Raw genomic sequence first — 16,790 nt, 5'->3', positions numbered from 1 at the left:
GGGGATGTTGGAGTTCTGTGCTGTTTGATGCTGTTGACTTCTTTTCCCTTTGCTGTTTCACATGTGTGGCCCACATACTCATTCTAGGTTTTGGAAGAATCTTTCTGGCCTGCATTTGAATTGCTTTAAAGAAATATTTAGATTTTTGCCAGTAGCTAGAGAAGATTTTATTGACACAGTATTCAGCTGGGACTAAGGAAAGGCAACATGACAAAACTATGTCTTCAGGGACTAGCTAAACTTTTTAGTTGTATTAAATTTCTCCAGGGCCACATTGTAAACCAGATAAGGAAGCCTAATTAACCATAAATACTCCATAAATACTCCCATAAAACTAGCAGTCACCACTAGTTGACTGAAATAAAAGGGTACATTAAAAAAGTTCTCTTTTAAAGGGAAAAGCACTGCTTCTGTCTGAGATTTGTTCCTTGTCATCCTTCAATCTGCAGCCCGAACCCCCCTCAACAAACAAATGGCAGCTGGATAAATGGCTAAATAAGGTGAACCCCCACAACAAGACCATCATCAACAATCAAAATGAGCCTCACAGCGAGAGCAGCTCCCAGGCCCAGAGCAACCAGCAGGCCGAAGGGCCAAACAAAGGGAAGCTCAACAGCAGCCTGCCCCCGAGCGATTCCAAAGACCGGGCGATCCTTAGTCCCATCCGAGAGAAAGCCAAACCACGGGTTGCCCAGAAAACCCCAGAGGCAAAAAGCTCCAAGCAGAAGTCACCAGCTCATAATGAGCCAGCTTCACAAAGGACTACTGGGAAAAAGCAACCCAAAAAGGTAGAAAGGACTTCCAGTGTAGAAGAGTATAACTGGCCCAAACCAAATAATACCAGCAACACTCCCAAAGAAAAAGACACACAGGAACCCCCCGAGCAGCCAAAGGTTCGAACTAAAGCAGCAGTTGGGAAGACAGCTCCAAGGAAAGAACCACGAACTAGCACAGGTCTCACTTCAGAGAAGAAAAAGTACAGAGGCCCCAGCAAAATTGTCCCAAAGTCCCGGGAATTCATTGAAACGGATTCATCTACTTCTGACTCAAACACAGACCAGGAGGAGAGCTTGCAGGCGAAGGTGCTGCCAGCCTGCACTGGGTCTGGCACTGGTGTCAAAGTGAAGGACTCTGGCAGTAACATCCTCAGCGTAAGTAGCTTAACGAGCAATGGCAGCAACACATCCATTGACCAGACCAGCAATGACCTGGAGGAGCAGCTCTTTTCTCCTATCCCAATTGTACAAAATGAACTTCTGTCCCCACTGAGAGAATATGAAGAACTCAAATCTCTGTGGGTGAAAATAGACCTTAGTTTACTCTCTAGGATACCTGGACAGGAAACTTTTGAGACCACGTCTGTGAAAAGCGAACCAAGAGAGGCAAATGTGAAACACAGGCGACCATCTCGAGAGTCCCCTACCCCAGCAGCTGAAAAACCCTCCACAAAATCCAAAAGGAAACACAAGGTAAGTCACTTTCATTGTTTAAAGGAAAACACTTGAGTTTCTGTGCACCCTGGAAGTCAGGACCACAGGCAGTGATTCGTCACTGCACCTGCAGCTGGGCTATGGGGAGGCATCACAGCACTAAGGCTTTATTGGTTTTACAAAGGACAGACGTTTACAAGTGCACTCCAAATTAACATCAGAAACTAGTAAAAAGCAAACCCCAGCCGACAAAATCAATAAACAATGTATTTTTTGAGATTTGTCTTACAAGCTTTTTCACTCTATTTGCTCACTCGCCTGTTAGTTTCCAGTGCTCTGTAATCTGCAGAAAGTGGTGATTTCATATTGGTACAGTTTCAGCCATACTCAGAAAATGTGACTTCTGTTTGGAAGGGAGGGGTTTATTGTCTGCAGAATTCAGGCATTTTCACTGCTGGTTTAAACAAGCTTCATCAAAGTCAATGGAATGGTGCTTGCTTATGCTCCTGGTGAATTTAGTTTTTATATTGTTTTGTGGTAAAAACTAATGTGATTCATAGAAATATAATTTACTTAACTAGCTGCTTTCTCTACACAGCTACCTGAAAAAGCAAATATATTTTGACTGAAGGCATTATGTTTTATCATGTGTTTTATGTTATTTATGCCCAAGGGTACCCCATCTTGTGGGATATGACATTGCACTTCAAACTAAATGTGTTTTCAGAAAAGAAACTGAAGTTTTATGTCCTAAATGAATTTTTGTAGTCAGTTTTTCCAGCTGAAATGCTTGTACTCTGGTCTGCCAGTGAGAAGTCATCAAAATGTATTTTTTTTATACCCCAAATTTTATAAATCATCGTGAATATGACTTCAGCTCTCTGTTGCGATGGACTTCTTGAAATCCTGAGTTTGAGCAGTCCAATGGTACGAGAGAATTAATGCAAGACAATGACAGACGATGCCAGGCAGACACAGGGTCTGCACCCCTGCCTAAATGAGTCACTGCACTGGCTCCTTCCCTGTTGAATTAAGTGGAAATAATCACATGAGTAAACTCAGCAGGTTTTTATTCAATATATCTTCTAGCTGCACACTACAGAGATGCAAGAAGGAAGGAGAAAAAAAGAGGAGAGGGATGTATAAATGTCCATACTTATGTGTATGTATAAGTACACCGGGGTGTATATTAACTATATATTAATAATATAAATATAAATATATATATATATAAATTTATATATAAATAATTGTTCCTGGGTAACTTAGTGGAGTGTCTGTATCATGGAGAAGGAATCTTGACTAAAACACAACTGTAGTATTGGCAACTAAAGTGAGGGCTCCCAGGGGAAAAAACAATAAGGGGGTGTTATATGAAAGTTGGAGCCTCATAATTTCCTTAACTGAGACTTTGATTCAGAAAGTAACAAAATGCAGAATCTTGCTCTGGGCCTGTGCAAGCATAAGCTGGACTCTGATCAGCCCCTTCAGTTGCAATGTGATTGTTCACGCTAGCCAAGGGGAAACAAGCCAATTAGGATAACTTGAGGGTATACCAAGAGTTAAACCAGGGTAGGGAGACACTAATTTGTGTTTCTAAATCATGCTATTAAAAGATTTATTTTATCCATCTACTAGTGGGCTCAAGGCTGATATGAAGGTTCCAGCGACAGAGCAATAATCAGCTTTGCTTGTGTCATCCTAGGTCAGGCACAAAAGTCATGCATCAGGGAGGCTTCCAAAGCAAATTTCAAATGAGCTATTGCTGTTAATGACTACCCCAGCTCAGTCCTCTACTCCTAGTCCTGTGAGGAATACTTACTCAGAGAAGTTTTCCCATCAACATCTATTAGGTCAATGAGTAAAAGCTATTTACTTGAATAAGGTTTGGTGCTATCAAGTCATTGCATCTGAATTATTAATTAAATTCCAGTGCAGTACAGAAGATAACTTTAGCACATGAGACATTTTGCTTCCTAATTATCTCCTATGTCACTTGTTACATAACTTCATGTCATGTGTTCAGAGCACATTTAGCCCTGATTTCAGGTGACTTTCACTTCTCTTAGACCAGTAGTTTAACTGCTGCTGCTAAGGAAATACACTGAGATTCCTGAGGCCCTCTCAATGGCCAGTGAAGTTGTGCATAAATGCTGGATCTTTTATTCTCCATCTTTTTTATTAAAGCAGACGGAAAGCCTGGATACCTTTGTTGAAAGCAAGAAGCAGCGCCTGGAGGACCCTCCGGCTTCCTGCCTGCTCCCACCTTGTATTTCTCCAATACCGAACCACAGAATAAGCAGCACTAAAGAGTAAGTGGATTTTTGACATAACATTCTTGAGGGATTTCATAGTGCTGTTCTGTATGTCTTTGTCTGTAGAGTCAGATGGGCTTGGTATTCCCATCCATCAGGAAGAGAATCCGCATGGTTTTGGAGGAGATTCATTCCTCCTTCTGATGGACTGCAGGACTTCAGGATGCCACCACAGTCCTGGTGTACTCTTCAACCCCCTTCCAATGTTCTTTCTTGCCTCTATCACCTTTAAACTCTATGGATAGAGAATCCTGCTAAAAGTGGTATTTATTTGATTGCCTGGAATTATTTTTTTTAAATCATTTGCCTAAGAGACAGTTCCCAGTTTTATTGAACAAAATAGTGACTTTGCCTCATGTTCATTGCCTCTTTGTTTTAACTGTGTGTACAGCAATGCCAGGGGCAACCATCCCAAGTGTCTCAGATACGTGCTTTGTGTCTCAGCAGGTACACCATCCAATAGTTTGTGCCTTTCAGAGTGTCTTTCAGAGATGGCTATAATGCTTGAGCAAACAGGTGCCACATAAATATTGATTCTGATTACAGAGTCACAAGGTTAACATTCTGTAAATAGCTGAAGAGTCCGGTTCCCTTCTGTTACCAATTTTGTGCTTTTATGATTTTGAGATGAGTACTTCTTTCTGCTTCGCACTAGGATAAGTGAAGAATCAAAATCACAATGTGCTTCTGAAAACAATGTGAGGATAGCTAAATTTAGATTAAGTTTAGAAATAATTTATGAAATAGCACACTAATTTTAAAATCCCTAAAGAAGGTTGAGCATCGTTTTGTTTATTCTGGTGTCATTATGCAGTAACTTCAGACTGTGGACTAGCCCCTCATTCAGCCACTGAGAAAATCAGAGTTGGAGTCTGGAAAAAGAAGATGAGTTAAAAGTTACAGTGGGATCTGTAACATGTTGCACATTTGATAAAGATCGTGATGGGTGTTGCCTGATTGTCGTTGCTAGAAATACAATGAGCAGAGATATATTGCAGAGGGAATCAAGGATTATCCATCCCCAACACCTCCACAATCCATTAAAAAAAAAATTTTTCTATTGTTGTCACGATCAGGCCCTAAGCATCCACCCCCAACCTGATGTTTCTTAATTTGAGCTTGTTTTCCAGGTCATTAATTTGATTCCTCAGAGCTTTCAACCCTTTGGTATTCTCTCTTAAAACATAATTGTGTCCATCAATAGTTATTTCCATATGCTGGCTTTTTCTCTCATCTGCCTGAAGTTTTGAAGCACAATTTTCTGACTTCCACGGCAGTAACTGAGGCCTGGATCACACTGCATTTTTTACTAGTGTTTTCTGAGTTTGCTTGAAAAAATTGCAATACTTTTTGATAGTTCAGGTTTTCAACTCCCAGAGACATGCAACTGAGTACAGATCAATGTATTTCCCAAAAGATCAGGGACCTGAATGAACTGTGTGAAGACAAATTTCTAGAAATTGAAAAATTTCATTTTTAAGCAGTCAGGAGTGGTTCTGTTCTCCAGAGAGTTAAGGAAAATTTTAAGGGGAGGCAGAAGAAAGTCCACTGTTCAAGAGCATGGGGGAAAATAAAACTTCAGGGGTAAAAGGTTGAAAGACAGGCTTTCCCATTTGGTCTTTTATTCCCAAAAGTTCTAAGTTTTCTTTTAGAACTCTATATAAGGACTTTGAGAAATGAGGGTGAGTCAGCTGCAGGTGTGAGGATGATCTTCGTCCCTTAAGAAGGTGTTAAGTCTCATGGTGGATGTTGTCACTTCGTAGGAAATGTAGGTCTCTCCCATTAGAACTTGATCACTGTGCCACTAAGCCAAGTTCCTCAAGACAGGCACTGGAGATTTTTATTAGGCTTTTTTATAGATACAAGAGTGTTTTGACAGAAAGATGATGATCTCTGGGCCAAAATTTCGAGGCATTCAGGAGTCTGGAGGAATCAGGGAGGGATAGGTCACACCTGTGCTTTCACAGCTCCCATTGTCTCCCTTGCTATAGTTTAGGTATTTGGATACATTTCTATCATTGTCTTTCCCTAAATATATGGGCTCAGTAAAGCAAGCAAAGATGTACAATTAATCTTTAAAGGGTCAAGTGTCTAATAAGGGCAATTCTATGCCTAATTTCCACAAGTTTCTATGACTGCATGTACAGTTTGAGTTCAGAAATTTCAAATGGTCAGTTGTGAACTCAAAAGGCGCTTGCACAACCAGAGAGCAGGTTTGTATTAGGTAGTCATTGTATAAGCCATAGTTACCTCTCTGTTCCTTCCCTCACATCCTCAGGGGCTGATGCCTTTCCCAAAATCTGACCTGACACTTAAAATATACTATTCAAACTATTGCCACTGTATTTCCCTTATTTCTGATGCTTACAGCAAATGAAGGAATAGGTGTTTCAGTGTTTTCATAGGAATACGCTGAAACACTTCTGTGAAGCTGAATTTTTGTCAGATCAGCTGCCTGCTTTGCAACAGAGGATTGCTTACTTTTATTTACTTGCTTGGCACTCTAATTTTAATTTAAGCACTAATTTGATGTGCTGCTGAATACCATTTATATCTGAATATTTGAGTGGTAGACCCAGTCCAGACAGAGCACTACCCACCAGTATTTGGCTTTTTGTAACAACACAGGGAGTTGTTTGGTGGTGCAAACTGTGAGTCAAACTGGACTCGTACCAGTGAAACATGCCCACCATCTAGCAGGCATGCTAGAAATCTGTCTGAGGCAAGCATTTCTGCATTTCTGGTTTTTGAAATTTCCTGTTCCCTTTTGTTTGACCTTTAGTTGAAGATACACCTTATTTGGCAATATGTATAAGTTGATCCCTTGGGTAGTCACAGCAGCATTCATTGGGGTTCCTTCATGGCACAGGCAGCCTTCACATCTATGACAATGACTTTAGCTCCATTCAGGTGCTGCCATATGGTCCAGGCTAATGTGGGAGTGACCTTTCCCTGCAAACCCCTTGCAAAAAGTCAGATACACCATCAATGTGCAGCATTTGATTGTGGGCCGGGGGAGTACTAGAGGCAAAGGAAAGCCAAGTGTCTGGTACAGACAGTGGCTTTGCCTCACTAACAGGCCAGAGACACCACTGCATACCACAAGGAGAGGATAAAGAAAGGGCAAAGAAGTGCAGCTTGAAACATGAGAGTAGCTGGAAATTCTCCCTTCTTCATGCACTGACCTCTTGTTGCCTACTTGCTTGCTTGCTTTCTACCCTAAAAGAAACCAGGCTGGGGAAAAAAAAAAGCAGATGGGGAACCTTCTCCTTCTTTGATAATTGGCCTTTTTTAGACACAAAAAATTAAACCCTGCAGCCACAAGACCATCAGTTCTGCTTGTAGTTTTTCCGTGCACTTTTATTGTGTTTCTCCCTAGATTTTAAATATATTTTAACTAACAATCATGTCAGCAAATTAAACCATTGAGTCTCAGTAATTATTGCAATAAATTCATTCAAAATTAGCAATTCCTGCAATCAAAGATCAGTTTCTTAGGCCATTAACAGCCCAAAGCAAAGTGACAATCTGGTTAACTGCTGGTAACAACCTATTTCATGGAGGTTATTGTTAACATAAATGCTTTAGCGTAAATCTAAGGGAGGTAACATTGCTAAAAAAATTATCAGCTTAATTCCTGCAAAAACTCGTAGGATTAAGTGGCCAATAGGGGAAGAAAAGAAAGAAAAAACCAACAGACAATTAAAACTGTATTGTTGGGGGGGTGGAGTTAAATGTAAGTTATGTAGAAGAAATATCCTCCAGTGCCTTTTCTTTTGTGGTTAATTCTTCCAACATGATTTATGTGCCAGAGTTGAGTAGCTGCACCTGTTCCTTGGTTTGCCCCATCTTGTGTCCGAGCCCAAAGATGAAGTGAACTGGTGAAGTTTAAAATAGTGAAGAGCTCCAAACTGCTCCGTGCACAGCGGCACAGAAAACCACTTTGCTCTGTGTTCCCACCCATGAGTGCATGTTCAGGGTGCCCTGTGCAGGGCATGTGCTTGGGAGGCAGGGGGTTTGGGTTCTGCTCCCAGGTGTTTCATTAACTGTGTCTTTGCTGCTGTACAATCCAAGAACACTTGCAGGCTTTGTCAGGGCAGTGCTCACCCTCCTTTGGAAAACTTTCCTCTGGAAAAAGTTCAGAGTGTTGCTGTGCTATAACTATGGTAGCTTGTCTGAGTTCCAAAATGCCCTTTGGGGGTCAGAAAGCGAACAGATGAAGCTTTGAGTGAGACCTTTTGGAGGACATATTGCAGGACCACATGTGCACAAAATCCATCTCCTTGAAGAACTGCCGGTCTATTCCAACATGGTTGTCTTTGATCTTCTTCAGACCCATTTGTTTTCCAAGCAGGACAGCACCCATCCTAGTAAGGCAATATGAATTAGAGCTTGTTTTATTTCTTCAGTCTAAGATCTTTTATATCAGAGGGTTTCAAATAAGATATTTTTAACTCTGCTTCAGCTGAATTAAAGTAGTTTTGGGTAGAGGAGCTTTAAAACATGAGGAGCTTGTTTGATTTCACTCTGTGGTTTCACAGATAAGCCTAAAATATTTCTGTATCATCAAAGGTCCCAAGTAGGGCACTGGCCAAGGTGTAGATATTGATACTGTCAGTGAAACTGCAGAAAAGGCCAGACTGAAATGAGAGAGAGCACCAAAAAAAGAAGTAAGGAAACCTGGGTCGCCTTCTCCTCTTTCCCAGGTTACTTTGAGGCAAAGTTGATCTGTAATTCCTGACGCTGACCGAAAGTGGGAACAAAACATAAATTCTTGTTGACTTGATTTGTTATTGAAATTTTAGTCAATAATCACAAAAAGTAAATGATCATGTAGTACAATATTAGATGTCTAACAAAAGATTAAAATTCAGGTTATCTTCATTGACTGAGCTGGGACAGAACCTGAAATAAAAATCTATGAGTAGAGTAACATATTAAGCAGTCAGTGAGGTGTTTGGTTTGGTTTTTTCTTTTTTGATGAATTTAAGTGGAGAAAGGTCTATCAGGGTTTTTTTCTGTTTTTACTGTGCATCACAGCTGCTGTTTCTAGCCAGCTAACAATTTCTGTACATAAAACAGACAATAGTTTATCATATTACTTGAGATTTCATGTCAAAACCACATTCATTTTCTGAATCACGTTCAATTCATCAACCAATATTTGCTCAAGGGCTTTTGCCAGCTACAATGTATCATTTTAATATAGTGCTGAACATTGGTTTTATTCTAGAGGTTAAATAATTTTTATCTTGTTATGGTTATCATTTTATAGTTGTTATAAATTCTATTTTTGGTTCATATGCTGCCATGTGCTGTTTGGGTTTTTTTGCAAAGGTTGCTTATGTGGGCCCTAATCCACCTCTTAAAAAGATGCTTAATGTTAAACACATAAATAGTCATACTTGATGTCAAAGGAACTAACCCTGTGCATAAAACTTTCCAGCACTTTGCTGAGTCAGAACCTCTACGACCTCTCAAATAAAGACTGACTCAAATTAGCATTTAAATTGGGTGCAATTTGTACTAATGGACTGCAAGTTGTCCTCCAAAGCAGAAGGTTTCTTCAGTCATTGAAAAGGCAGAGGCTGCTCTTCTGTTTTCACTGCTGTCCCCTTGTGCCTTACCAAGGAGGGCACGGGACTGCAGGACAGATTGGAGGGCAGAGCTGGCTTCCCAGTAAATAAAATCTAGAGTTTTGTGCTGTGGGGGATTAACCAATATTTTTGAAGTGCAACTGGTTTATCTCTGTGTCCCAGGAACAGCAGTAGCTCGGTGAAGAAGGTGACAAAGAAAAGAGAAGAGAAGCTGTTCCCCCCTCCGTTGTCCCCACTCTTGGACGAGCCTGTGCACCGGCGGCACAGCAGTGACAACAGCTCCTTCAGCCAGGAGCCCACTGTCACAAACACCTCACAGACCAGCAGCTCTTCCTCCTCTGTGTCTAAACACAGAAAAAATGAAAATAAATCTTCTTCAAACCCCAAAGGAATCTGTGTAAGTAACCAGCCTCAGCTGGTGGAGGAGAACAAGATAAAATGAAATTAATTCAGCTTTATTCTGTTAGGTTTTTTTTTCCACACAGTACCTATTCCTAAATGCTTATGTAGCCCCACTCAAGAGGAGTGGATCTTTGCAGAGCCAGGCATAAACAGCTCTTGCAAGCTCCATTTTTAGATCAGCATTAGGCATCTACTTGGTGTTGTCTATCATTCCCTAAAGCACTTGGACCCTGAGCCTCAGAGAAGAGCCTTTGCAGCCACCAACTAGCTGCAGTTAGTCCCTTAACTCTGTAGCTGCAACATACACATTTTGAAAATACAACTTCCAGAGTATCACCTGAATAACTGCCCCAAATTCTCAGCCAGAATTAAGCACTGTAGTCATACTGGATATTATGACCTAAACTAAACAGACAATAATATAACAAAACACTACCTGTCCATAGTACACTCAGCATGTTAATAACATCTCTTAGGTTTGCAGGCTCGCAACCGTCAGGTTTATTTACATCTAAGCTTCGTTAATTAGGTGTAAGCTTTTAGACACTGTGTAAATAGGGATTATTTCCCCCCCCAGAAAAATATCACTCTGTTAGGGCCCTCTCCCCATCAGTAGTTCTCACAGAGACAGTTCTTTGTTGCTTGCTTTTCACCAGATTCAGGTGGGTTTTTTTGCTGAAAATACACAAAAATAGCCAAAACTGCATAGCAAATTCACTGAAAAAACATAAAATTTCACATTAGTTTGTTATCCTCTTTTTAGGTTAAACAGGGAAACTCCAGGGTTTTGGCTCATTTTAGAAAGTAGTCCTTCCTCTGGAGTTTCAAACACATACTTACTTTTATAGTATCAAACTGTATCTCAGTATCACTGTCAAAATTAAAAGACAAGTAGAAAATTCTGCCACAGAAAAGGCCATGCATAGCCCCATTATTCACAGTTCACCACTTTGAGAGAGGTTGTTACCCTGCACTGTAATAGTAAAACTCACAAGTTGCATTGGATTGTAGGTGACAAATCACTTCACCTTATTCATTCATCCCTGTTGCTTTCTGATATCGTCGTGTCACTTCAAGCTGCGCCAGTAATACACACGCCTTCAACTGAAATCAATGCCAAAATGAACTGCATATGTCAGCAAATAAACAGTGCTATGTAAACAGCAGGGCCTCTTCCTCTCATCCCAGCATCTCTAGTCAGATTTATCCGTGGTTAATCTATTATCTTGATACATGAAATATTTTTCCCCTAAAATATGTTAGACTTCTTTCCCTAGTTCATTGGTTCATCTGTAATTTAGTTTATCTGGTTGGGGACCAAGCTTGCAAGTTGCAAGTGCCCAATTTAAAATCTTCTGTTATGTTTCTGGTTTTAATCGTTGCAAAGTCACAACTCCTGACTTGTGCTTTTCATTCTCTCTGTAGCAAGAGTAAGGAAATTGCTCACTGCTGAAATCCAGACTCTTCAGTCACATTAACAGTTAGTTCCTAATAATGTAGAAAAAAAAGGTTACATTAGTGTGATACACCTTGAAGGAAGTTGAGTTTACATCTAGCCCTGGCACATTAGATCTCCCCACCCTTGCTTTAACCAGTATCTATAGTCAGTAACACCATGGTATCCACCTAAAATTTACACCTAAAGCTGTAAGTTACTGAGTTCAGGTGAGAGCTCAGAAGTGGAGTCACACTCCCTAATTCATCTCTTAGTCTCCTGTTACAAAGAAGGGAAGGGTGGTTTGGTGAGGTGACATGAATGTGGATGGGTGTAGATGAGGGCTGCTTTGTGCTTGTTGGGAAGGGTTTTTGGCAGGGAGGGTGAGCACTTACATTGTTGGAAGGTGTTTGGTTGAACTGTGAGTAACAGTCCTGTGTTTCCTAGGAGGAAGAATCTCACAATACACCCACAGCCAACACTCTTCTTGACACCAGCCATCTAGAACCAGACATCTGGTCTGCAATGCCAACGCTTTCCAATGGGAATTCTGAGCCCAGAAGACCCAAAATAACATTTGATGATGTGTAAGTTTTATTGACTTTGTGCTCTGTGATTGGGATTTTCGTGCAAGCAGAGGTCCCAGTAAAAGAGAAGAGCTTTGATTACAGTGCTGGCATTGGGCACCTGTGTGGCTAGTGCTGCACAAAGGCACACACAGTTTTAATCTTGGCAAATGAACTGTTGTCGCTGATTAATGAAGATTCTGTTGATAAATGTTTTCAGATCATGAATGTTGGTTCACGGTAATTCTTCTTCATTTTTTTATTTAGCTCCTCTAATGGAAACTTCTTATACTTAATTAGTTTAAAATATTTTTCCTTTTCCTCTGTTCAGCACACATTAATGGGTCCTTTGGGTGGCCAGTTTCTATAGCTACTTATTTTACATTCTGGTCAGCCATCATGTCTCTGCATACAGCAGCTTCAGATTGATATCAGGTTAAGATTTAAAGAGATAAGGGGGCATATATGTCAAAATTGTTCTTTCAGGCAGTCAGCAATTTTTTCAAACAGTTTTTGTCCAACTGTATGAAAGCAAAGACTTGAATTAATTGGTTATGTCTCTTTAGGCTTCACAATGCAGATTATTACATGCAAGAGGCTAAGAAGCTGAAGCATAAAGCAGATGCATTGGTAGGTTGTCACAGGTTTTGGGGTTTTTTTGTTTCTTTCCACTGTGGAACTCTGTGTTAAAAAATGGGCATTCTGCACACGATCTAAAGCCTCTCAAACCAAGAGGAACCCTGCTATTGACTAAAATGTGCTTCAGTTTGTGCTCCATAAACACACTGTGCACAAGTTAAAGCCTGAACACCGTTCCTGACTTTAAAGTTTTCGTTCCCAAAAAAAGAACTGCTTACAATAGCTGGTGTTTCTTCCAAGGGGGAGCAACAATCATGCTGTTTATGAAGTATGTAAGATGGTTTTATTAAAGTTGATGTGTATTTGAAATTGGTTTTTCGTATTCACTTTGAGCCTGAAACAGAAGTGTTGAAATATTCCATAGCAGAAAGACAGGCAAATCACCCCACACCCCATTATCATGTGGTGAAACTGTTCGATATGTCCAATCCAATTGTTTAAAATCTGAAACAATTCATTTTTATGTAGTGCATTCATTTTTATTGCATGGTTTTAGGCCGATAAAGTCTCAAAACACTTATTCCCAAAAAATCTGGCAGTGAGGTATTTCAATGCTGGGAAAGCTTTTTCACTGGCTTTACCCCAGATGAAATTCCAGTTAGGTTGGTCTAATTTTGCCAAGTGTTTTTATTTTTATGAAACTACATAATCTGACAGATTATATTCTACCGTGGTTTGTTCTACACAAACTCTTGCCAGTTCTGAAGTGTCCTTAATAAACATTTGCTTTGTAGGTAGGGACTTTGCTCCTCTATGTTACATAGGGTGCAGAACAGTGGCTCATTTAGGCAGGCTTAGTGGAACTTGACTCCTCTACTTAATTTAACTAAAATGTCTAAAATGGAGTGTGGCCGTTCACTTTGCCCCTCAAAGAGCTGGGTGATTATTCACCTCCAGACTTTATTATTTTGCAGGTATATTCTGTCATTCCACATTAGAGATTTTGTGCTTATAAATCTGTGTTGGTCCAAAAAAAACCCACCCCAAGACAATCACATGCTGTGTTTTTAAAAAGCAAACTAGCCAAACAAAAAAGTGTCTCTCCTCTGCCATCGGTGAGCTGAAGGAGAGCTGACATTTCAAGCTGTCTGCTTCAGCTCTCCAGGCTCTTCTTTTGGCTCGAGGCACAGTGTTTCCATGTGTGCTTTCTGTGTGTGGGGGGTTCAGGGTTTTGGCACCTGTTCTGACTGTCAGCAAGGTGACAGTCATCCCTCCCAATGTGCCCATTTACAGGAGGTGGCCTGATGGCTTCCAGCCGGCTCGGCAGAGCACATCCAGCCACAGCCTGGCGTCTGCAGGCTCACAACACCTCCCACAGCTGGGTGACATTTAAACAAAACACACATGGTGCTAGCACAGGGATACCTGCTAGCAAATATTTACAGGCTCAGGCTCCCGATGATCTCAACACGCTCTGTCAATTCCCCTCCCTCTGCAGCCAGACACGCTCACAAGGTGTTGTCCCGTCTCCCCTGCTCTCACCTTTGGCTGTGCCTGCAGGATCAGGGGTGTTTCTCAAGCAGCACTAAGAGGAGCAGGCACAGCACATCCCACTGCTGCCTGTGGGCAGGCCCTGCCTGTCACCCGCCATTGGACACCCCGAGTGCCCCAATGTGAGGCCATCCGCTGCGATCAACTTGTTGGCAGGCATAAATATCATGAACAAAGTATCTGCTTCTTCCTTCTGCTATTTAGATCTCAAGTCTTTCCTTTTTTTCCCACCCAGTGCAGCTGCACACAAATTATCTCCATGTAACACATTTGGTGTGCAATCCTGTAGTGTTACTTGTCCTATGGAAACAATTGCTGCTAGTTACTTGGTGCTGACATGACAGAGCACAGGCAACATTGAAAGATGTGTTGCAGTGGCTAGAAAGATAATGCATGTGACCTCAAAATGTGTCAGCAAATGTTAATGGGATTTGTGGCAGCGCTGTTCCTGAGCTTGTAGAGAAAATAGATTTCTGGTGAAGGGCAGGACATTTCATGTCTTACGGGAGCGACCCCATGGAAACCTCTCCTTGTCTGGAGCTGCACTAAGGGATCAGCTAATTTGGGTGGGCTGCTGCAGTGGCAACTGGCTGTACCATATGGAAGAGATCTTGGAGACCTCACTGTGTCCCTGTCTGAGACGTGACGAGCTGGAATAATTCCACCTACTCCAGAGAATCGGATCCCATTGCTGGCTCAAGCTCTGTGTCTGTACTAAATCTGCTTGCAGCCAGATTCTTTTTTCCATACCACAAAAAGTGATCTTTGGAAGACTTTTTGTCTTCCAAAATGAATGGAAATTCTTTCAAAGTGAAAAAAGGAATTTAAAGAATATGCTGAGAAGCTGCCACTGGAACAGAGAGAGCAGTCAGAAACATTTCCCCTTTTCTGATCCTTCTCTTAATACCTGTCAATTATACAAAGGCTTTGTACATAATCAATGCACAAGAGCAGAACTTGAAATTAAAGGTGTGTGCAGAGAGAACTAGTTATGGCTTAGAAGGAGCCACAAAGATAAGTATACAGTTATCTTGGACTAATAATAAATTCTATGCTTAATATGTTGCTAGAATAGTCTTCTGTTTTGTGAATGGAAACATATGCAGATGCATCAAAAATATTTTGATAGAGACATAGAAAGACATTTTAAAATTATTTAAACTATATTGGATCTCCTATAGCAAATGCCACATTAGTAGAATTCTTACATTCAGCTATCAAAAACTGAAAATGTTAAATACTATTATAAAGTACGTACTATAAAAATGTCATATATAATATTCATTACACATAAAAAAAGAAATCAGTATGTCTAAGTCAGTTTAATCACAACCATTACAAGGGCTAAAACCTTTTGCAATAAAATCCTAGTTAAATGAAATATTAAGCAGTGCTATATTGTCTCCCTTTTTTTTTTCCTGCTCTTTCACTCATCATGTAAGTGATGAGATTTTTTTTTTTTACCAACAGTTAACGCAGAATATGACATCAGTCAAATGGCATGGGGTTGTTACTTAACCCTTGCATAGTGACATTCAAACTTAGTTCATCTGTCAGGAGCAATATGGATGTGCACAAACATGCTTGGTGCTCTTTCTTGCCTGTGTAAATGCCTGTTGTCAGTGGATATACACTGACTTTCCTCTGTGGAGCATCCAGTCACATGCTACTCTGAAAAGATTTGGTGAAAACATAGTCCCTGCCTTAATTACTGTATGAATTCATTCTTAACTACCGGTGTCGCTTTGCTTTCATCCTAATGCTGGTGTTGCTTTGTAGAATAATCTGCCTACCTAGAAATCAAAGCTGAAGGATTTTCTTGACAGTGTCATTCCCATTTCAGCTGGAGAAGTTCGGTAAAGCAGTGAATTATGCTGATGCTGCCCTCTCCTTCATCGAGTGCGGGAACGCTATGGAGCGAGATCCATTAGAAGCTAAATCTCCATACACCATGTACTCAGAGACTGTGGAACTCATCAGGTTAATGTCCTTTCTGTGATCGTTTTCATCATCTCATTTCAGTCATAATTAGAACCTGCTATGTTTTAAAAAATACCATTTCAACGTATTAATGATTTGTCCAAGGCATCTTCATCTCAGAAGTCATCATAATTAGTTCTTGCCATTTTATTAATGTCATGGAAAATTTATAATTGATGGACACTGCTTTTATAAATTATCCCCTTTAGAGGTTATAATGTGAGTGTTATAATTTGCAATATTCATAAAATTAAAATTGAAATGTAGTGGGTGGAAGTAAAGTATAGTAATTTCACTGTTTGGCAATGACACTTGTCTTTTAAAAGGTGTAGTTTTATAATTCAAAACATTAAAGGGAGTCTATCAGGATTTCTATTACAAACCCTGGTTTTAGAGGTTTATAACTTGGCTGTTAAAAAGGAGAAAAGCTGAAACTTGGGACATACAATCATAGCCAGAGAGGAAGCTTCTACATATATTGTCTTGAAAACAATGTATTTTTAATGTTAAAGGGATGTGAACCGGCTGAATTAATTTTAATACAGTTTAATACAGTAGATTTGTAGGCTAGAATATGGATGAGAGAGCCTTTACATACTAATAAAATGTCTGAGTTATTATTCTAAAATCTGCTACTGTTCCTTATAGCTGTTTCAGTGTTGGCTCCGTAGAAATAATAGTCTCCTGAGTAACTAAGTTTGCTTTACTTGAGCAAATTATCAAAGTGAAATCAAGCAGGATTAGATTTACCTGTAAGTAGAATAGGATTTTTCCTCTTCACTGTGATGCACCTTTGCTTTCCCCAGTGTATGCTGGGAATATCCTTGTTAATGTCAGTGTAATTACTGGCAGTTTGCACAAGAGAAAGAAGAAGAGGCAAATCAGGCTCTAAATATTTGGGTTTTTATATGTCAACGGTGGTTTTTATAACATGC

General features: G+C 40.3%; 1 protein-coding gene across 6 annotated transcripts in view; it reads left to right on the top strand.

The window, feature by feature from the left end:
- AFF2 (AF4/FMR2 family member 2) overlaps nucleotides 1-16,790 on the top strand; it is a 303,503-nt gene that overhangs the window by 262,327 nt on the left and 24,386 nt on the right. For 4 of the 6 annotated variants that reach the window (XM_042040191.1, XM_042040197.1, XM_042040193.1 and 1 more), the window contains exons 11-16: nucleotides 450-1,469; nucleotides 3,618-3,742; nucleotides 9,505-9,739; nucleotides 11,627-11,766; nucleotides 12,312-12,375; nucleotides 15,719-15,855. In XM_042040191.1, the coding sequence (XP_041896125.1) occupies nucleotides 450-1,469; nucleotides 3,618-3,742; nucleotides 9,505-9,739; nucleotides 11,627-11,766; nucleotides 12,312-12,375; nucleotides 15,719-15,855 (1,721 nt within the window). The remainder of the gene's footprint in view (nucleotides 1-449; nucleotides 1,470-3,617; nucleotides 3,743-9,504; nucleotides 9,740-11,626; nucleotides 11,767-12,311; nucleotides 12,376-15,718; nucleotides 15,856-16,790) is intronic. The other 2 variants (XM_042040192.1, XM_042040196.1) reach the window with 1 other exon arrangement.

Source organism: Corvus kubaryi, unplaced genomic scaffold, assembly GCF_017639235.1.
Source record: "Corvus kubaryi isolate FWS band 111438036 unplaced genomic scaffold, C.kubaryi_AGA036_p1.0 37395, whole genome shotgun sequence".
Taxonomy (NCBI): domain Eukaryota; kingdom Metazoa; phylum Chordata; class Aves; order Passeriformes; family Corvidae; genus Corvus; species Corvus kubaryi.
Note: the sequence above shows the minus strand (reverse complement) of the source record. Positions and strands in the feature narration are given on the sequence as shown.